This window comes from Ruditapes philippinarum, unplaced genomic scaffold (assembly GCF_026571515.1).
Source record: "Ruditapes philippinarum isolate M1 unplaced genomic scaffold, ASM2657151v2 ctg1576_1_1_1_1, whole genome shotgun sequence".
Lineage (NCBI taxonomy): Eukaryota > Metazoa > Mollusca > Bivalvia > Venerida > Veneridae > Ruditapes > Ruditapes philippinarum.
In genome coordinates this window covers 96986-120775 of record NW_026857089.1, presented here as the reverse complement: position 1 = coordinate 120775, position 23790 = coordinate 96986, and the positions used below count along the sequence as shown (strand labels likewise).

The following is a 23790-nucleotide window of genomic DNA, read 5'->3' as shown; positions in this document are numbered from 1 at the left end:
TGAACTTCACTGGCTTCCGGTAGAGTATCGGGTCGAATATAAAATTTTGACTTATACATATAAATCCCTCATCGATCAATCACCAGCCTATATAAAAGACATGATAGACGTGTACATCCCAGTCAGAAATCTGAGGTCCCAGAATAACTCAATTGACATTAGTTGTGCCTAAATCTCGGACAGTACGATATGGTGACAGGTGCTTCCAGACAGCCGCAGCGAAATTATGGAACGCGTTACCACCTGACATTAGAGACTGTAATACCTTACCATGTTTTAAGAGAGCTCTCAAAACACATTATTTCATAAAGTTCTATGGACGTTAGTTCATAAATCAAGTACTACTTTTGCTATATTATCAGTGTTAATTTTATATGTGCCTTGATTTTAAACTAAATGTGTCTGTATTTCTTACCATCCTTTACTGGTTTTAGATTATCATTATTGTTTAATAGGTTTACTTAATTTATGTTGTACATTATGTCTTATTTATATATGATTATGTTTTATCGGATTTATGTAAAGCACTCTTGAACATTTATTATTTATGAAAAGAGTGCTATAGAAATGTGGTATATAATAATAATAATAATAATCAGCTTACTAAATATAGATCATGTTAACTGGTGTAGAATTCCAAAACGAAGATGTCATGACGTCATAGTCTATACACTATTTCTCTGTTATGGTTCCTAAATTAATGAATTTTGACGATTCTTTTTTAAGCAAAACTATAATGTGTGTAACTAAATGTCTTAAATAATTTTGTTTAGGAACAAAACTCTTACCAGTTGCCACAGCTATTACAAATAATACAACTCCGAGATCCATTTTGTCTTCAAGTATATTCAACCTATATCCTTATCAATGTAATTATGTAGCGTAGTGTAAGCTTTGTCTATCTATTATTTCACCTATTAAGCAACATTATCTCGAGTTTGTACAACAGTATCAGTTTTGCGATGACAATATACTTGTAATGAATATATTCATATTGTCTTATTTCACTTTATGCAGGCGTCACACTGTCCCGAAATTGACACAAGATGGGCATACGAATATGAAATTCTTAATTTCGTGCGAAGATAGCCCCGAAATTGGTCGACAGTCTCCTAACAGCCGAAACAAGTACGATTCCTACAGAAGATCACGCGATCGCATCCGAGTCACACACGATTCCTACCGAAGGTCACGCGATCGCATCCGATACACACACGAAGTCACCTCAAAGATGCAATTTTGTACCAAGAAGTTTACCCGCAGGACACGCGAAGGTCACAGGATAGGTACACGACGTCGTATTTTGAGTACGATGCCTTCATACGTGGTTACGAAGGCGTCAAGTGACCTTCACCTCCACTTGGTATACAACCCACGGCCAACAGCAGCACATTTCAGTTGCAGATAGTATCGGGAGCTAATTAAACTACGTTTAACCTTTATTTTGGCTCTTCATATTACTATCAAAAACAATTCTATTCACACAAAAATCTATGATAAAAGTGATGACTTTGACTATGGTATTGTAAACTATCCACATTTAAATGGAGACGTACCGCATGCAACATATGACGGGGTATATGTATCTCAGTAAATTAGATTCGCTAGAGCTTTTAGAAACGTGAAGGGTTTTAACAAGCTAAATATTTTCTTACTAGCAAGCTACTCAAACAGGGCTACCGCTATTATAAATAACGTAAATATTTTACAAAATTTTACAATCTTTACTTTGATTTGAAAATAGTGATTCAAAAATGATTTTAATGGAGATGTCATTGTAATTTTTCGGTGGCCTTTACTAAAATTATTAAACGTTTAACCAAAAGAGGTTTTGACCCTACTTTTTTTAGATATACCGCATGCTCAGTGTTCAACACTTTAACAGTTGGTCCTTTCCTCTGTTGATTACATCTGACGGACCAACTATTCCGCATGCTTAGTGTTCAACACTTTGACAGTTGGTCCTTTCCTCTTTGTATTACATCTGACGGACCAAGTGGGATACTCAATGATGGACAGTTCTTAATGCCATTTGGAACTTAATTGCCTAAATGTTCGTCTGCTGCCTTGCTTCGTTGGGCCCTTGTAGATAATTTTTTGTTACTCTGTCTTCCTTTAAAATATTGAGTACATTTGTTATGGTCATATGAGTATTCCTTTTTATGTATCTACATTATCATTTCGGTGATTTACTTATTTTATCTTTGAAACCATAACAACTGTTATAAATTTACTTGGCGGGGATTAATTTTATTTACACCGTCTCGTTTATAGGAACATGGTGGGCTAAAAGTGAGGTTTGGTGCACCATTAACTGGTTTAAACTCCCCAGTAGTACTTATGCTGCTGACCGGTCCAAGGCGGCGCCCCTCTTTATTCCTCAGATGCACGTCTTTGTTATTTCATATACTGTTTTGGTGACACTTTTGTCGGTGTCCCTTGTTGTTTTCTCGTCTACGATAAGTATTTTCCCTTTTGCCCATAGTTTTATTTATTTAATAAAATCAATCATTTATTTGTTTTTCTTTGATTTCCTTGTCGTTTACCATTATTTCGTCTTATGTATCATTTAAGTGATAAGCCTATCCGTGCTCTACCTTGCGACCTGCCCGTTTTTCTAGGGGGGGGGGGGGTCCTTTTGTGTTACTTGGTTCTTGTTGCTGGGTCGTGTGGGTGTTGCGTTCATTAAACGCTGCATTTCCTTGTTGATCTTGGTTATCATATTTGATTAAACTTTATCATTCCACCCAAGGTGGGCCTGTGGGCCTCATCATATTTTCTAAGGTGTTTTAAAAGTAGCAATGCTGCTGCCTACTTTTTTCTCGGTTGACTCATCACCAAAGCATGTCATTCTACAGGAAATAAAACTGAAAATAATTGTAAATTAATTGCAAATAATGGAAGCTTTTGAATGTCTCTGTAGAGATATGCAAGAGAGACAGATGAGGAAGATGGTCTAGCCGTTTATATGTCCAACTTGATAAACATGCAACGCTTGAGCCATTAAAAATTGCTTTCTTCGGTCTCATCGTGGTCCCATCTCGATGACATCGTACCAAAATACGATGGTGACACGACGGTATTGCGGGGGCTTCACGTAGTCGTGTTCCCTTTTAAGACTTTCGGGAATCTTCGTGTTTACTTCGTATTGTCTTCTTGAGGCTAAAAAATGCCAGATTGCACCGATGATCACACGAAGAAAAGACTAAGACTACACGTTTTGACAAGATGGCTTCACGACGGCCTTACGATGGGCAAAATGGACATATGAATTCAATACGAAAATGAACCTTCGCAATGTCTTTCGGGCAATTTTTTGGCATGCAAAAGATTTTGGAAGCGCTCACGAAGTTGCTGCCGGAGCTTGAAATATTTAGCCGGGGATCATACGATGGCAAAAGAAGCCCTCACGAATGGCACGATGTTATTACGATCAGATCCGAATTTGAACATTTCCTTATTCGTGTGTCCATCTGATGCCAAATTCGGGACAGTGTGACGCCTGCATTACGAAATACGTGTATTTTTATGAAGTCATTATTGTACAGATATCTATAGATCTGGTTTTAATTGTTTTATAAAGGACATTTCTACAGAATTAAAAAAAATTAGCTGCCAGAAGTTGTTTTATTTTCTTTATAATAGGTCAAACCCTTTCTCATGTACATGTTTTCTTTATCTATAGAATATTTTTTATTAAAGCATAAAATTGAGCTGAAATTTTGGATTTGTCGGCAAAAATTTGTTGCCATTAGCTTTTCTAATTGTTTGTTGTGTATACAATTAATTTATTAATAAAGATATGACAAACCCAAAACTTCTAGTAGACGGGACAATAGCCCAACAAGCGCCGTCTATAGGACAGCATGCTCGACTATTCCCAGGGCTCGATGTAAAATTAGCTATGCTCACAAAGGGTCTTATTTCTTCTTTCAATTCAAAATACATGTCAGAGTTATTGACCTTGGACAGTGACCTCCAATTGTGATACCAAAGACATGTATAAAGTTTCAAGTAAATACCTTCAATAGTTATAAAGATTGAAGTTGCGCCAGAAACTTAAACTAAGAATTTTTCAGTTTAAAAAGAGTCGTAATTCAGTCAAAATCCATGAAAGAGTTATGGTCCTTGGGTATGACCCTGCAAACATCTATATAATTACAAGTGAAAATCTTTAGTTTTGAAGAATAATATTGCACGTGACACATTAACAAAGAATTTGCAAAGTTCAAAAAGGGCCATAATTCAGTCAAAATCAGATTCCAATTCTATAAAGAGATTTTAGTGACTTAACAGACACTGGTATTCTGTTTAATCGTACAAATTACTAGTACAATACGATATTTCCTTATTTAAAATTTTACCATTTCATGTTAATTGTTAAATTCTGCTTAAACCAGTACTGGAGGCATGGAAATTAGCTAGCATGAACATACCCATTCAAACAGAGCCAGCAATATTTTCAATTTTACCTTTTTAGATGTTCTTCTTTAGCGACCCTTTTCTCTATTTTTGCTCGTTTTGTTATTGAGCAAATGTGGGAGTTTTTATTTTCAATTTTTATGACAACATACGCCATTCATTTTTTAAGTGTATTTTTTAAAAGGAATACTTATTCTTATAAAGAGACAGAGCACACCGTGATTAACAAGCAATGGACTAGCAAAAAATGACATAGTACATTAATTGAAGCACAAGCAGCAATCACGTGATATTTTTTAGAAGTTTGATTGGTGCATTTAAATTGCAATGCGAGGTTATTAAAATGATACTGAAGACCTTCAGTGCAATAATGAGATAATGTTTTACTTTATTGCATTTTTTTTCTTGACAGGCTAGTTTATTGGTGTTTGCATACGATGCTGGATAAATTGTGAAGTTTCCATTGTTACTTTATTGTTAGATATTGTGTTTTGATCAAATTAAAACGTGTTAATAATAAAAACATTAAAGAAAATCTGGAAAAGGTGAGTTCCCTTTACAACAATGGAAATATAGTAAAAAAAAGTATATAATAATAATATGTTGCACGTAACACATTAACCAAAAATTTGCAAAATTCAAAAAAAAAAAAAAACAACATAAGTCTGTCAAAATCAGATTCCAATTCTATAAAGAGATTTTAGTGACTTAACAGACACTGGTATTCTAATTAATCATACAATTACAAGGACAATACATTATTGTTAAGAAGTGAACATAATATACTCCAATTTATTTATTCTGTTCATAAAATATAAGTTATATAACAGATAACGAATAAATCTTTAGTCCATAGGAAGTATCACTTGACTATTTGGAAGGACTGGAAAAGTAACATACACATGACAATGAGTGAGCAAACGATCATTTGTTCTTAATGAGTGTCTTAAAAAAGTTTATATGAACTGAAATAAATGTCAGATTCATTCTTTATATAACGTGACTAAACAACAGCGACAACATAAACAACAAATATTCACCGTTCATGGTCATTTTTGTTGTGAACAGTTAAAAAGATCACTTTTTAATTTGATAAATTTATTGAAAACGCCAGTTAAATACTAATACTTTAGTTACCTCCCTTGTTTTCCTGTAAATGAATGAATAATCGGATAACCATTATATGAGCCGCGTCATGACAAAACATACATAGTGCGTTTGCGACCAGCATGGATCCAAACCAGCCTGCGCATCCGCGCAGTCTGATCAGGATCCATGCTGTTCGCTTACCAACCCTATTACAAGTAGAGAAACTAATAGCGAACAGCATGGATCCTGATCAGACTGTGCGGATGCGCATGCTTGTCTGGATCCATGCTGGTCGCAAACGCACTATGTTGGTTTTGTCATGACGCGGCTCATATTATAAATGAGAAAATATATAAAAGAAACAAGATAGCATTTTGTGTTTTTAAAAAGTAACATTGTAGAGCAACAAAATTAGGAGATCGTAAACATTTATTTCAATATGCAGCACTGATATTGTAACAACCAATCTTCTTATAAATCGTTCTTTTTACATTATTTAGCTATTTATCTATCTTGGCTTACAAAACGTTACTGTAAAATGCTAATAATAATTCTAAGACATAAATGAAAGAATTGCAAAAAAAATACGTTTTAACACCTGCGGAATGTGACGTTGTAAATAACAGAACCATTTCAGTAAAGAAACAGCTTTTAATTTGTTGTTTTTATCAGATCTAATGATAGCAAAATTTCAAATTCACAAGCTAAAATGAACTCCATATTACAGGCACGTACTATACACATAAACAGAAGAAATACCGGTAAGAATAACGCCACTTGTATATAAATAATAAAACAACTAAAGTTTAGACAAAATACGCTAACACAGTACCAGTTAAGTTAAAATATCTTACACACATTTATAAAATATTGATAGCGCTCGTGTTTTAATTTTTCTTGCTGCTGCCACGTGATTTTGCAAATCGCCGCACGAGTGTTCTCGCGGTGATTGAATGTATTTTAAGTTTCCTCCAGTCATTTATAACTTGAATACCTAACGAAACATAATCTTTAAATCATGAAATACCAACATCATTTATCCATAAAGTTCTATTTCGAAATCTATCAACCACATTTAAAATTGCTTTATCAAAAATTCTCTTTTTCTTGTTTCTGCATAATTTCCGGAAGTCGGAATAGCACGTGCGGTAATGATTTAGTGCAGCTGTAGACTCCGGTAGTTTTATTCTGAAATGATATTTATATGAAACATAATGTTATTAAGGTCATATCATTTACATTTATAAGATATAAAATTCTTCGTTCAATATTGTACAAGAGCAAAATTTAACAATCATTCATGTAACTCTAGCTAATGTTTAATGAAGTAGTTTTTTCTGCTACTTTATATAATAATGGTTTGGATTTTGTTAATATTGAAAGCACATGTTCTAAAATATTCTTATAAGGATGGAAAAAAAATAACTACGTTTTATGTGCTCGGAATAGGCCTCACTTACTTCAATTTAATATTAAACTTCATATTAATTTAAAGGCACATTATCCTCAGAAATAAATAATTTTTATCACTTCTTTTGAAATGGCTAACATGAATTTTATAATGTTTAGATAATTGTATTACAGAATGTTAGATGCTTGTTACCTAAAGAAAGTAACGATAATTGTGAGAAAAAAAAATTGTCATAAAAGTAGTAAAATGTAAAAAAAGTAGTATTTTGACTACCATACAATATACTAATTCACTATAACTAAACTTATTGCCAAAAAGCAACAGATAAAAAAGATGGTTCAGGTAATTGGCCAATGAATAACTTTTTGGATGCTATTAAAGTACGCCAAAATTGAAAAAAAAATCATTTCATGAGGCAAAATGAGCCTTTAAATATTTTCAAATCTTTTCCAAATAAAGAAAGTTTTCTTTAAACAAAATACAGTTTATTGAGCAGTTAAAAAGAACCAGCAGTGTCCGTTACCTTTCATATCCAGTCTCGGGCTCAAACTCGTGAGTATCGAGACTTTTTGGTTGAACCCGCCCTGGAATAAGGATATTTTTCTGTCGTGTGTAGAGAGCCGGTGTTCTCCGTAAATATTGCACAATGTCAGAACCACTAGTAGCTACAGTTTTATTCCAATCTTTTGCGAAAATAAAACTTTTAAGTGTAAATCCAGCAGCTTTTGGGTACTGTCTAGTGATATCATTCTGCAAAAGAAATAATATATATTCTTTTAATGTGTGATATATAAAAAACCTTAAAGGATATACTTTCATCAAAATGTTTTTTCTACATGTATTTAGTCTCTCAAGTCTCTCGCCAAAAATGCATATAATCGCTGTTCAGCTAGGTATCCAAAATTAGTGTTTTTGTTTGTGAAATAGACTCCTTCTTGAATATAAACAGAGCTAATGCCTACACACTGACTTCTAAGTTCTTAAATTAACCCGACAAAAACATGGCCGATGGTGTTCCCCCGTAGGCGCCCCTTTTTAGATCCATTCAAGAACATTTTGTTATCAAATAGTATTAATTATCCATTTTGATTGGCTAAGGTAGCCGGTGTACCCAGATCTTGTTAATTGTATATGTCGCTATACAGAAACCAAAAACGGCCACAATGAGGATATATACTACGGCTCGAACAGTATCTCTTCATTAATATGTATTTTATTTTCTAAATATTTATTATGTAGGGAACCCGTATTTGAAGCACTGTTCAACCTTAGCACTACATGTGTTTAATTCTTCTGCCAATCTTGACTGTACGTGTATTTCCTATATTATATTTGGCCAACCAAAAATACGATTTATTACCATCATTTTCTTTATGTTGCTGTGTTTTCTTGGTAACAGAAACTCGTCAAGGTCAATAATGGAGATGTAAGTGTAACCTTGGAGACGCTGGTAACAATCGAACACAACCACCTGTTCATCTTGCCACACACTCGGCATCTTTACACCGATCTCCCGCTTCATTACTATAAATAGAAAAATATAAAAAAATAATAATGATAAGGGTGGGGAAATACGAACAATCATTTTTTACATAAAATCATTTAAATTAAACCTAATTATGGAATTTAAATATGCACAACTTATTAGTAATAAATTGTTAGCTGGAATAAACAAATGTCAATTGAAACTCTAAAATTTCAGTTTATTCCGAAGTATGTTCGGCCTGATTATTTTGTGTATTTAAAATACTTACTTTTTCTGTCCAGTATTTGTAAGTTTAATTGTAAATTTAAGATTTTTAAAAAGAAAATCTTAAACAGATGAGTATAACTAACAATATTGTGCTTGTTCAGGTTAGGCTTGTGTGGTAAGTGATAAGCAAGGCTAAAAACATCAAGCTGACTGTTAAAAATCAAACACGTCAATTTGCGCCAAATGTTTTAAATACTAGCAATAATTGTTTGTATTGATTTTAAATGCTTAAAATTATACCATTCATTTAACAAACATGTAATAGTCCAAGAACACTTATTTTCATTTTAAATAACATCTTTTGCCCCGTTTTTTTTCTGTTCTGTTAATAACAGTCCGCGGACGGACTGACGTAAATGAATTAGACTCTGATTCAGGAATGGTAGAACATTTTACAGAATCATTTAGGTAACTGTATAACATAATGCCTCTAATTAGCAGCTGATTTTATTCAGATTTATATATTACAAGACCCCAAACAATTAGTTATCCAAAAACGTGACTACTATTCAGAAATCCTGTTTTGAAGTGGAGAAGATAAAGAAACCTGTATGATAGACTTGCAATACACGAAAAACTTTTACTTACAACCATCTTTCTTCCATGGAAAATCAAAATGTCTTCTTTCTAAGAAGCCTGTATTTGTATAATGCTGTAGAACTGTTTCTATGTTTCTAGTTAAATTATACGTAAACATGAATACTTTGTCTACTTTCATTTCACGGTAATATTCCATCCAGTCTACCAGCAGCTTCATATCTACCACACCGTAAACTATTTTTACACAAATTGCAAATGATTCTTTCGGTTGAAGTTTTGGCAAAAATGGTTTCACATACACAGATTCGTCCCTCGGACATGGCTTCTTTCTGAACTCAAGAGTTACACCCCTTACGTCTACTAAAGGTCCTCGAATGGGACATGTAAATTGTGTTGCAGCTAATCTGCTACTTTTCCAGAATATTTTCTCAGGATCTTTAAAGTAAGAAAATTTATCAGTATTCCATAAAACACAGCACTTGATGCTCGCCAACCGGTGCTTCATAGCCTCCCAACCGTTCAATTTAATTTCACGTTTGTAGCCTCCCTTTGTTGTAGAATTTGAGCCAATGGCGCTCAAGATAAACACAGCCAGAGCCTCTCTTTCATATTGGCGCCATTGCAGTAAAGTATCTTGAAACGGTGATTGCGTAGTTGTGAGGTTATCATCTTCATCAGACCGTTTATAAGCAAGATGTTGACCACTGTTTGTTAATGTATCAGTCTCTAAATATTTCCTAGACCTCACCCGGAACGACTCACCGTTCTGATGAATGATTAGATAGCCCTAAAATAAAAACAAAAGGTATATATTTTTGCGGTTTACATTATGACAAAATTGTCTAAAAATGTCTTAAACCTGAACAAATTTCACTTAAAATAATTTAATCTAACTGTTTGGATGCCAAGTTTTAAAAAGAAATGAAAATATAATTGTCCATCAATCAAAATAATTCATTTCATTCAGACAGAACAGAGAAGGTATTTTATTAGACTTATACGTTAGTACATAATCACCAATGATAAACATGACACATTCCTAAAAAATACTACAAACGTTTAATCAAATTCTTAATGTTTATGTATATTGCAAACAAAAAGAAGATCTACTACAGACAAAGTTATTGCATTTGAAAAAAAATACATTTCTTTCCCTTGCTTTTGAATGACAAATATGCGCATTTTAATCTGTACAAACTAAATGTCATTGATTATGGCAAACATACTTTTTAACCTTCCATAATATATAAAACAAATATACTTAGATGTTCATTTATTAAGAACGAGTAAGAGATTTATTGAACTTAAAACTAAAATAGGCTTAACGTTTTTCAACGTCGAAGTTACCTGAATAAAGTAAATAATAAATACAATATTTAATATTGCATGGTAATAATAGTTCAATTGTGACGGACATGACATTACACAAAGTTTTATAATTCAGGCAGCGAAGTGGAACTAGTGATCAAACTTCGATAACAAATTGACACTGGGTAGTTAAGTAAGAAATTATGACACATTATTTTACCGAGACGAAGTTTTATTATGATACAATTGCCGAATAGTTTACACCTTTAATCTAAATAATTTACAACATCCTGGTGTACATAACCTATAGTTTAGACGTTTAATTTATTTTATTATTTTTACAGTCAATTTATTTTTGTTGACAAGAGTTGTATCATATATTTTTGTAGATCTATAATCTATTTACAATTATTTTAAACAGCATCACGTTGAATAATAATATAAAAATCGCATTTGTTATGTAGGAATGTCAGTTTTTGTTTTTGTTTTTTGTTGTTGTTTTTTTCCCTATCATTTATTCGAGGCTGTTGTATGAAAAGTTAACCTTTAATATAGGGATTTGTTCTGCTTTGAATTTTGAACAATCTACTTGAAGTTATAGGGATTTCAATGCCATTATATAAAAATTGAAGTACAGTAAATGGTTTTGGTAAATTGCATAAATGTGCATAGTTCTATGCCAGTGGCCATGGCTAATCATTTTCAGATTCGGTATTTTATATAGCTTAAAGATAGCCTTACCGTGCGGGACTGTTGTAACAAACTGTTCTGTATTAGCAAACACATTACGCACATGCACAATACGAACAAAATGGTTCGTTCTAGATACTTCTGTAAAGCAACCTTCATATCTGAAAAAAAAATTCATCTTTATTCATTTTAATTCTGCCACATCTTAATTCTGCCACAATACTTAAAGCGCACCTTATCACAGCATACCGTGTATTACCGTATGCTGCAGCTTTCCGTAGGTTACCGTTATATTTTACTTAAAGCGTACCTTATATTACCATATACTGCAGCTTACGGTATATTACAGCGTACATTATAATACTGCACGTTTGTATCGTCACTTTTCATTGGATAATCGTGACCTTTATATAGTTTTATATACACGGCTGCTGTCAATTTATACAGAAATCTCACTTTTTTCTCTGAAAAAGGAAGTTTGCAGAATTATAAATTCGTTATAAAGATTGTTGACAGGTTATATGGCCGAATAGAAACGGTTGTTTGCAATGTAACCCTCGCCTTGCGGGGCGGGTTATATATACAAACAACCCTTTATATAGGGCCATATAACCTGTCAAGAATCTTTATAACTAATAAAATATTACAGCTTACCGTATATTGCCGTATACTGCAGCTTACCGTATATTACCGTATTCTGCAGCTTACCGTATATTGTAGCGTACCATATATTACAGCTTACCGTATATTACCGTATACTGCAGCTTACCGTATATTACCGTATTCTGCAGCTTACCGTATATTACAGCGTACAATATATTACAGCTTACCGTATATTGCCGTATACTGCAGCTTACCGTATATTACCGTATTCTGCAGCTTACCGTATATTACAGCGTACAATATATTACAGCTTACCGTATATTACTGTATACTGCAGCTTACCGTATATTACCGTATTCTGCAGCTTACCGTATATTACAGCGTACCATATATTACAGCTTACCGTATATTACTGTATACTGCAGCTTACCGTATATTACCGTATTCTGCAGCTTACCGTATATTACAGCGTACAATATATTACAGCTTACCGTATATTACTGTATACTGCAGCTTACTTTATATTACTGTATACTGCAGCTTACCGTATATTGTAGTGTAACATATATTACAGCGTACCGTTTATTATATAATGATGAATGAAATATAAAGAAATATTGATGAATAGAATGCGTATTTTCATTTTCCGTATTTTCACTGTAAAATTATTTTTCATTGCTGTGAAACATCTTTTCGTATTTTCACTGGTGTGTTGCCTGACTATTTTCTTCGTAAAAATTACGAAATTAAAGGAGAAATTTAGGAATTTTAAGAGTTTATTGTTTAAATATTACAAGCTTTGGCATTTTCATTTGTATACATGTTGTCAATTTTTTTCCAGGTCGTGTTTTAGCAAAATAAAAATGTGATATTGTGACAACAGATATATAAATATATTTACATGTATCTGGCTATTCTTATTTAAAGATTAAATGTAAGAAGAGAGTACCTGTTTTATACGAATTATATTCCATTAAATCAGTCCTTAACAATTTTAGTAACTATTTCCGTGACGTTTATTCCCTTCCAATGTTCACATTTTTCCTCTTATAACTCCCACATCATAAATATTAGAGTGTTAGCACAAACAGTAAAGTTGGTCAGAAGTACGTTTTAATAACTTGAGAAAGAAGGTCAAACATTTTGACTGCTAAAAGAACATACCTTAAGGCATTTTAGCTTCACAGCCCGGTCAAGCATGACACATACTGTATTTAGAATTATAGTGACCGCACCTTATGAGAGGATTAAAGGTGTTATACTGACCATTTACACCGATATTTAGTAATATTATAACAGAGGTCAAGGGTTGGAATATTTTTCTTTTCTTGTCCGATTAAGAGATATGGTGAATGAATCTGGAAATGTTAAAATATCCGTGAATGATTCAATATTTAAAGTTAACCAGACTTGGATTATTTAGTCTAAGAGTTCTAGCTATTTTGGCTAGTTATTGACATATATGTGACATAATTTTGGCGACTGTTGCCTCAGTTAAAGAGTCTTTGTCAACTTAAGTAACATAAATAAGTTATGTTTCTTATTTTACAGATCACGTGATTTCGATGTATCAATGAAGCTTGTGGATAATGTTTTTACAAGATACTGTCATGAACGCATTATTTTATATTATAAGTCAATATTATTCCTGTTCACCGGTGCAACATGTATCCAATGGTAAAGATAACATATATAGTCTTCCTGAATAAATATCTTACGGCTGCTATATCAAGAATTGAATCATTTATATATAAACGATTTACTGATACAAGTATTTATATAAAAGTGTATAAATTTATTCTTCATAATATGTTATTGCCTATATACGATAAAAAGAATAATTATATAACACGTGTTAATCATTATACATGTACATGTATATCTGTACTAATAGAGCGAATTGCCGGCAAATGACAAAATCGTTGTTGCTTTATTTAGGAAATAATATTGATCTGTAACAACTAATAGAAATAATAAATATTCTGTCCCAAAAATGTGTGCTAAAATTTAACGAAAACAAAACCAAAAAAAAAATCTACTTTATTTTTTCAAAATAATACCCTACTAGGATATGTACATCGTCGGATACCCACGATTGATAAACATGTCACATAACATGCAATCAACCGTGGGTAAAATGAATCGATTTGCGTCGATATACAGCAACAGGTGCGTAAAATATCTACCAATGACATCGCGTTTAACAAATCTATATTCTTCAACAGCGGAGGTAAAAAACAATAAGAAAAAAATGGCAGCGCCCACGGTTAAAAGCTGTTGCACGTGTCTTGCTAAAATCATTGGCAAAAACTATCGCCAAATCAGTTCTTCTGCAAGCAGATATCAATCATAAAGAAAAAATCACGCTGTAAAAGTAAATTATCTATACTTTCTTGCTGATAATCGTTTAATTTTTCGATGTTAAACTTTTTACGTCGTCTATGGTTGTCACAATATTGTCTGTAATACCGAACGTCGTACAGAACGAGCGTTTTGATTGGTTTTAATCGCCTCATGAAATCGTGAGGCAGCCAATGAAATAGCTGCCTTTGACACACCTCTAATCGACTGAATATCGGCAAAAAATCCCACGGCTGATGAATGATAATGGTTCGGCCGTGGGTATCCGACGATGGGATATGTATAATATTCGTAACTATGTTTGAAACTAATCTGCGTTGTTTTGTATCTGCTTGTACAGATGAAGTAAAAACATATTTTACAAAATGATATACACGATTTTGAAGATTTAGGGCATTTATATTTAGTAGGTGATTGGAATAGTAGAGTGGGTAAAAAAATGACTTTATAACTTGTGATACTTATATTAGTAATATTGATGATGATGATGATGATTATGTTCCCGACACGTACCTATTCCGGGCCTCACATGATAATATATGTAACAGTTCTGGCACTAAATTGCTTGATCTTTGTCGGTCCAGCGGTTTCCGTATTTGTAACGGTAGAATTGGCCATGATTTTAACTGTGGTATGTACACATTTGCTAACAAAAACGGTGCGTCCGTGATTGACCTATTGTTGGCGAGAGATAAAGACTTTCCCCTATTGTGTGATTTTTGTATAGACTCATTCAATGAATATAGCGATCATGCACCTGTTTTGTTTACATTGAGATGTAATTTTTATGTTGATGTCTCTGAGGTAAAAAAATGAGGTCAGGTACAAATGGAAAGAGAATCTTAAACATACTTTTCGAGCAGGAGTTATATCTAAATTACCTGAGTTAAATCGATTGACACATGATATTAACATCACAAGCAGGGATTCAGTGAACGATATTTTGAGCAAATTTACAAATATTGTTATAGAGAAGAAGAAGATATTATAGATGTAGCGGACCCATTGTTCTCGAAGTCATGTAATTATAACAATAAGTCATCGTATTTTACTGATAAACCGATAGTTAATCATGCAGAGTGGTTCGAGTATGATTGTATACTTGCTAGAAGGAGATACCTAGAAGCGTTAAGTGTTTTTAATAGGCTTAAATCTAGTTATAGTAGAGAATAATTCTGTGTTTTGAAAAAAGATTATAAAGAGTTATGTAATAAAAAACGTAAGTCGGCTGGAAATAAAAAGTTGATAGAAATCGGCAAATTAAAAAATGCACAGCCTAAACAATTTTGGAAATATTTTAAACGTAATAACAAAAATAAACATAACATTTCTACGGACGATTTCAAACGTTATTTTTCGGAGTTGGCCAATGATATTACGCAATGCACAAACCCGGAAGCTGAAGAGTTTTGTAGCGGATATGACTTTAATAGTTCAAATGCCGATTTCGATCAATTAAATCAGCGCATTACTGTTGCAGAAATTTTAGAATGTGTAAAATGTTTAAAAAGAGAAAAGGCTATGGGTAGTGATTATATTATGAATGAATACATTATAGAAAGCATTGATATTTTATCTTCACATGTTTGTGATATTTTTAATGCCATCTTAGATTCTGGTTATTTTCCGGAAAAATGGACTGAAGGAGTTATCGTCCCTTTACATAAAAAGGGCGACATTAATGACGTGAATAACTACAGAGGTATTACGCTCGTTAGTTGTTTTTCGAAATTATTCACCACTATTTTGAATAAAAGAATTGTAACATTTTGTGAACAAAATAATATTATATCAGATGCACAATTTGGTTTTAGGAAAGGCCGATCTACGACTGATGCTTTATTTATATTACTTAATGTTGTACAACAGTATTTAAATGAAAATAAGAGATTATATTGCGTATTTGTTGATATGAAAAAATGTTTTGATACTATATACAGAAGTGCACTATGGTTAAAGCTCTATAATAATGGAATTCAGGGTAAATTGTTAAGAATAGTGAGGGACATGTATCAAAAGGTTAAGTCATGTGTTAGAAATTGTAATAACTATTCGGAATATTTTGAGTACGCTGTAGGATTGAAACAAGGGGAGATAATGTCACCGATTTTGTTCTCACTGTTCGTAGAAGATTTAGAGCTTTTTTTGCAAGATGATGTAGATTCTGGTTTAGTCATTGATGATATTGTATTAATTTTGTTATTATTTGCAGATGATATGGTAATTTTAGGAAAGTCAAAGGAGGAATTGCAGAAAAATTTAAACCTATTGTATGATTATTGTAGTAAATGGGGATTAGAAGTTAATACTGAAAAAACTAAAATTATGGTATTTAGAAAAAGAGGGGGTTTATTGTTAAATGAACATTGGACATATAATGGGAAAGAATTAGAGGTAGTGAACGATTTTAACTATTTAGGAACTGTTTTTCATTATACTGGAAATTTTACGCTAAATCAGGAATATCTCACTGGAAAGGCTCTTAAGGCATTGAATTTATTAATGATTAATTGTAAAAAGATTAAGTTAAGGCCTAAAGTTTTATGTCAATTATTCGATGCATTTGTTGGTTCGATATTAAACTACGCAGCAGAAATTTGGGGTTATACAAAGTCAAAAGTTATTGAACGAATCCATCTGAAATTTTGCAAACATTTATTAAAGGTTAGAAATAGTACTTGTTCTGTTGGTGTGTACGGTGAATTGGGCAGATACCCATTGTATATTAAGCGTTATGTAGCCATGATAAAATATTGGTTAAGATTAATAAATAGTGACAATATTATATTAAATCGTGTTTATGTAATGTCATTGGAACATTGTAACAAAGGTTTTAAAAACTGGGTGAGCAATGTTAAAGCTCTATTATGTGACTTCGGATTTACATATGTTTGGGACAATCCATGCGCTATTGATAAAAATTTTGTATATATATTTAAGGAGAGAGTGATAGATTGTTTTTTACAAGGATGGAATGTAAATAAGGAAAGTAGCGAAGTGTTAGATTTGTATAAAAACTTTAAAAATGTTTTTGGATACGAAGCATATTTAGATATTTTACCTAGTTCATTAAGATGTTACATCACTAGATTAAGAATTTCAGCGCATGCTCTAAGAATTCAAACTGGAAGGTTTGCCAGAAATAGAATACCTAGAAACGAAAGATATTGTCAATGTTGCCATTCACTAGATTTAGAAGATGAATACCACTTTGTTATTATATGCCCTATCTATACAGATTTACGTAAAAAAATTATTATTATATCAAACCAAGTGTATATAAGTTTTTAGAATTGTTACAAACAGAAAATAAGACTGCTCTTTATAAATTAGGGTTATACTGTAAAAACGCAATGTCTATAAGAAATTCGATTATTAATATTACCAATTAGTGTAAAATTGTCTTGAAATATTGAACGTGCTCTATTTATTATATGCCGGTTAGTGTTTATATGGTTGCTTTGGTCAACCAGACTGTGTTAGTTTGTATATATGTATGTTGATAGTTTGATGTTGTAAATAAGATGTTATTTATTATAAGCTTAATAGTGTTTATATGGATGTTTCTGGTCAACCGTACAGTTCTAATTTAATAGATGATGAGTTATATTTAGTTATGCAAATATATTATAAGTAAGTCAAACATTGTTGAAAAGATAGCAAACTTTATATGGATGTTTCTGGTCAACCGTACAGTTCTAATTAAATAGATTATTAGTTATATGTCTTATGACTGTGCACAGTTAAGAAATGTATTAAGTAGATTATTTTGTCTTATGACCCAAGTTAGTCGTAAGGCTTTTTCTTAAATTACAACTTTGCAATCGAATTATTTTTTTGGAATAGCCAATAGTTAACCTTCCCTTTCTTTTCGTTTAAGGTTAACTGTAGTTTTGGAGTACTATTCCCCTTCAAAATAGTATATAGTGTGATACTATAGTTGGTTATTCACTTGTATCGGATGTTGATTACGTATATATAGATAACTTTATTGCAAGTGGCACAATAATGTATGTGAAATTCACGCTATCTTTGTCAACATGTTCGTAACACAATATTAAACTATGTAATATATGTTAAACTGATTATGTCATATCCTATACTGAAGGAAACAAAATAGATTAAACTGTTCACCTTCAAGAAATTTGCAGACTATCCATTGATTTTGTGATTGTATATATGTATGTATGAATGAATGTATTAATGTAATTGACTATGTACTTTGTATACGTCAAAATAAACTTTCTGTTCTGTTCTGTTCTGTTCTGTTCTTGTACAGATGAAGTAAAAACGGTGATATTGCGAACGAACGCATGTACACACCATGTCATTTTTATTTTAATTGGCATAAAAACTGACCAAAGTAGAATGAATGATTGGCGACAAGGATTGATGTTTATACAATTATTTTTAATGTTGACAAAACAAAGTTAATATTTACTAACACTTGCTGAAAAGTAAATTTCCAATATAACATGGGGAAAATGTGTTTATCAATGTACGGTTTGTATTATTATCATAACGATATGTAAATAATTCCTTAAACAAAACTTCTGTCATACATTTTAGTACGCCCAATACACCTTTAAAATAATGGCCCTATTACATGTATTATGTATGGATGCAAATTGAAAATATCAGAAAACATAAAAATCCTGTATTATGTATCATTTCAACTGATTTTATACAGAAAATGAGAGCTTTCAAATGTAGAAAAAAATCTGAACTCAGGCAAATGCCTGAAAACTTGTATTCATGAATAGGTTATTATAAATACACTGTACGTGATATAACTGCAGGTATTATAGATATATGTCTAGTAATTAGGGATATAATTTAGTCAGGATTACAAGTGACGGACTGATAGACAGGTAGAGGAAATGGTTAACAAGAGAGGAAACAGCCGATTGGTAAAAAACTATATATGTAGCACAATTATATGCAACTTATTTTGAGTTCATTCATTGGAAAGCAACACATTTAGCATATCGCCCGGAAAATACAGTTCCATGAGAACAAATTTTAGTAAATAAAACTGTTAGAATTAGGAAAAGGTAAAAAATAAAACAGCATAAAATTTACCTAGTTGTATAAACCGATTTTCAGAATGAATCCATTTCCCGGTTTTTTGCGGCTTATCCATTAACATGTACATAAACAAGAAGTATTTATATTCCAATTAATTTTTATAATTTTTACAGTTGAATAGAAAATGGAACGTAGTGTTATTAAATGTCAGTAAACTGTATTTATCAGAAATATAGGTACACATACCTATGCTGGTAAACGACTGTATTGTACATTTTATAAAATGACACCTCCATTAAAGATCAACAATTGATGCAGACTGGCCATGATTAAACGATTGACCGATTTTGACCAAACATTGATCTATCTACTCGGGGCGTTTTTGTTTTCTTCCTTCTTGCATAAGAAAACTTTAGGTTTAAGATATAAATTATCATATGGCAGAAAATAGTTATAAAACTTTGCCTTTGTTAGCTTAAATTTATTACAAACTTACATTCTTTTTCTGCAAATACAGTTGTCATATAGAGTAAGTATTTATTTAATAATACTAGCAAACATTTCACATACATATACATCCAATCTGCTGCCTTTTGACATTCTCAATCAACTTGTTTAATTATGTCATGTTTAAATATTTGAATATAACTGATTAAATTTATTATGACATGATTTCTTGATGCATGCATTGTAATAATTATACATGTATATGTATGTTATGATGATGGGTGTTGAGCCCAAGTCAGAAATAAAGTATATGTTCTGTTCTGTTAAATAATAATTAACACACGAACTGTGTAAATTAAAGGCACTTAAATTAAAACTTAAGAAACGAATACCATTTTCCTTATCGAGAAAGGGCATAATAGATCAAAATATTTAAATAATGGTTTTTGAGCATGTTAGATGCTTATTGTCGCTGAATGTGAAATTATTAAATTGTCATAAAAGTAGAAAATGTAAAACAAGTAGTATTGTTGTGCGGCCGAAAAATGATAAAATTCTTTTTAAAAAAATGAATAAATATGCATGATAATTTTGTTTTAAACACAAATATTTTTAAATATAATCATTTTCTAAAAGGTCAAATTTTCAGAACAATGTGTGAAATTTCGAATATGTTAAGTTGCAAATATTATATGTTTTAATAACAGAAGTCAAATTAATAATTATGTAACCGGAAGATTAAATATGGCTTTTCCTCTTTGTCCAATCAACTGTGCTAAAAGTTTTATTATATAAAGGTGATAAAGTCAATTAAGCTGTCTGTACTTAATAAGTTTTTAAACCTTATGACTGATAAAATGTCCAGGTGATGATTGTTGTTATAAATTCTATGTTGCTATGTTACCTTATTTTGTATTGAAACCTGATTGGTCATTTTGTTATTTAAGACACAAAAATGTTAAATTTTTATTGGTCAGTTTAAAACGAAACCATTTTTAGAAATATTGTAAAGATAGAGAAATCGAACAGTTAGATTTTGGATTTCCAATTAATAACGTTGTGGCTCTCCACTAGAAATATTTGTTATTGCTTTTTAATATCTACCTTGTATTTGTTAACGTCAGGATAACCTGTGTATATTTTATATATTATTAAAATTTGTGGTATTCCACTGAAAAAGAAACAATAAATGATAAAACGGAACATTGTGTTGAAATTCAATCCACCTTCAGTAGAACCATAAATTAGCGCATAATACTTGGTGGGAATCAGTGTCTTTCCCAACCTCTCAATTTAGCAAGCGAGACTACGAATTCAACTTCCCCAGGAAAAACAACAATGAGTTTCATAAATGGAATACCATTTAGAAGTGAAAAATCATGTGGACAATGTGGACATAATCATTATCACAGACAGGAGAAGTGTTGTGCGAAAATGGCAAGATGTAACAAATGCAAGAGAATTGGACATTTTGCACGAGTTTGCCGACATCAAGCAGTCAAGTCAAGTCTATCTAAACAACGGGATCAAGAACGAATGACAACTTTTATTAGACGCAAAACAGCAGAATGCACATTACCATTCTACAATGAAAACGATGCTTTCTTTCAGAACAACCAAACAAACAACTCTGTAAGTCATGTTTCAATAGCAGAATTTCAAAAGTTGAAATCTTTAACTCATTCAATGAATAAAACAATTAACGGTTTGAAATCAGAAAATGTGGCTCTCAATTTGAAAAATCAAAGACTCAAGGACTTTACCGAAAACCTGCAGAATGAGATTTCCCTCAAGAAATCAGAAATATGTCATCTTCAAGAAACATTGATACTACAAAGAAACTCGCTAGAAGAAAAGTTTAGGGCTGACTCGTCAAAACTAGAAAAAATGGACAAACTCATAATAGAATTTAAGAAAATACATGACGATTATGAAGAACTGAGACTTGAATACAACCGGAACACTTACGAAGCAATGGTGACAGAATCAATGAAAAACGACCAAATAGATGAACTTAAAAATAAAAATGAAAGCTTGAGAAATGAGATCGCTCAGCTGACAGACAAAACGAAATATTTATGTCGCAGAAGAGTAACTGAAAATGAAAACCAACAACACGATCGTTATAACACATGCGAAGCCGGGTTCCAACATAGGGGAGGCAATTGTCACCGCGGAAGACAGCAAGGACATAGAGGGCAATACAACAGAAATAGACGTCATTAAGGGTGTATTGTTTACAAGAAGACAGTGATTAGGATATATATTATAAGTGGATGGTACTTACACTTTTCAGCAAAATCGGTGCTTTATGTTCACAATATATTTCTGTAACTGAATATCTTACGTAAACAGTATTCTAATTTAATGATATTTATTTTTGTTATATACATATTTATGCTCCATTTCACAGGAGTGAAATAGTCTTAAAGGAGGGAGAAGTGTTGTGCGGCCGAAAAATGATAAAATTCTTTTTAAAAAAATGAATAAATATGCATGATGATTTTGTTTTAAACACAAATATTTTTAAATATAATCATTTTCTAAAAGGTCAAATTTTCAGAACAATGTGTGAAATTTCGAATATGTTAAGTTGCAAATATTATATGTTTTAATAACAGAAGTCAAATTAATAATTATGTAACCGGAAGATTAAATATGGCTTTTCCTCTTTGTCCAATCAACTGTGCTAAAAGTTTTATTATATAAAGGTGATAAAGTCAATTAAGCTGTCTGTACTTAATAAGTTTTTAAACCTTATGACTGATAAAATGTCCAGGTGATGATTGTTGTTATAAATTCTATGTTGCTATGTTACCTTATTTTGTATTGAAACCTGATTGGTCATTTTGTTATTTAAGACACAAAAATGTTAAAATTTTATTGGTCAGTTTAAAGCGAAACCATTTTTAGAAATATTGTAAAGATAGAGAAATCGAACAGTTAGATTTTGGATTTCCAATTAATAACGTTGTGGCTCTCCACTAGAAATATTTGTTATTGCTTTTTAATATCTACCTTGTATTTGTTAACGTCAGGATAACCTGTGTATATTTTATATATTATTAAAATTTGTGGTATTCCACTGAAAAAGAAACAATAAATGATAAAACGGAACATTGTGTTGAAATTCAATCCACCTTCAGTAGAACCATAAATTAGCGCATAATACTATTTTGACTTCCATACAAAATAATATATCACTATGACTGAACTTATTGCCAGAAAGCAACAGACGTAAAATATGATTCAGGTGATTGGCCAGTGAACTATAAGAGGACACGAAAAAGGCCTTTTATAATCTTCCTTATTTTGTATTTCGAACCTGCTCGAAACAAAGATTATTTCATCTTTAATTGAACTTCAGCGTATCTACAGAATGAGCAACTGGAATGTCTTCAGGGGCATGTAAACCGGGAAAGAGCTTGTACGACATTGACATAGTACGAGTTGTGATTTCAGATCTCATCAAATACCAAAATAAAATTCCTTAAAGTATGACCTGTTGAATGTATACCACATATTAATGAGAACAATTCCATTAAATATAAAGATTTTTTTTTTCAAAATACAAAATTGGATTTGCCAACAGTATAGAGATTGGTCAGATGTACAAATGTATAAGCATTCAAGATAAAGAATTCATAGTTAACTTGTTAACATAATGGTCCCTTTTCCATGTAGAACAATTAGTTGGAATTTAAGAAATTCCAATATAGTTATACCAAGAACTGAGCAATCATAACTGCGAACTTTCCCGTACTCACCACAGGTTAAACATGTTAATATATTAAATACCTAGACTATTAAATACCTTGTATATCCATGTATATATATCCGACGTAATCAATGTTTTAATAATATTTTTTTTATTTCATTTCATTTCATTACTATTAACAGTTTCAAATCGTCGTGTAAAAAAATAACTATCAAGTCTGGAAATGCACGCCATTTTGATCAAATTCCATTTTTTACATTAACATTTAATCTATTAAAAACACAAGTACTATTGCGAGACTGTAAAGCATTTTCAGTCAGGCTTATACAGTTAACATAAACATTAAACAATGACAATAGCGAGAGATTTATAGATTTTATTCAGAACACGTTTGTGATTTATTCAATATCAATATTGACA

General features: G+C 31.7%; 1 protein-coding gene across 1 annotated transcript; it reads right to left on the bottom strand.

Annotated features, from left to right (window-relative positions):
- Positions 1-5218: 5218 nt before the first annotated feature.
- On the bottom strand, positions 5219-12992 carry LOC132748749 (uncharacterized). The gene is made up of 6 exons (XM_060738386.1): positions 12766-12992; positions 11265-11374; positions 9264-10002; positions 8283-8446; positions 7446-7672; positions 5219-6699 (listed from the first exon to the last, which is right to left on the bottom strand). Exons 1-6 carry the CDS (start codon positions 12788-12790, stop codon positions 6528-6530), a joined length of 1437 nt encoding a protein of 478 aa, XP_060594369.1. The 5' UTR covers positions 12791-12992; the 3' UTR covers positions 5219-6527.
- Between the last annotated feature and the right edge of the window lie 10798 nt (positions 12993-23790).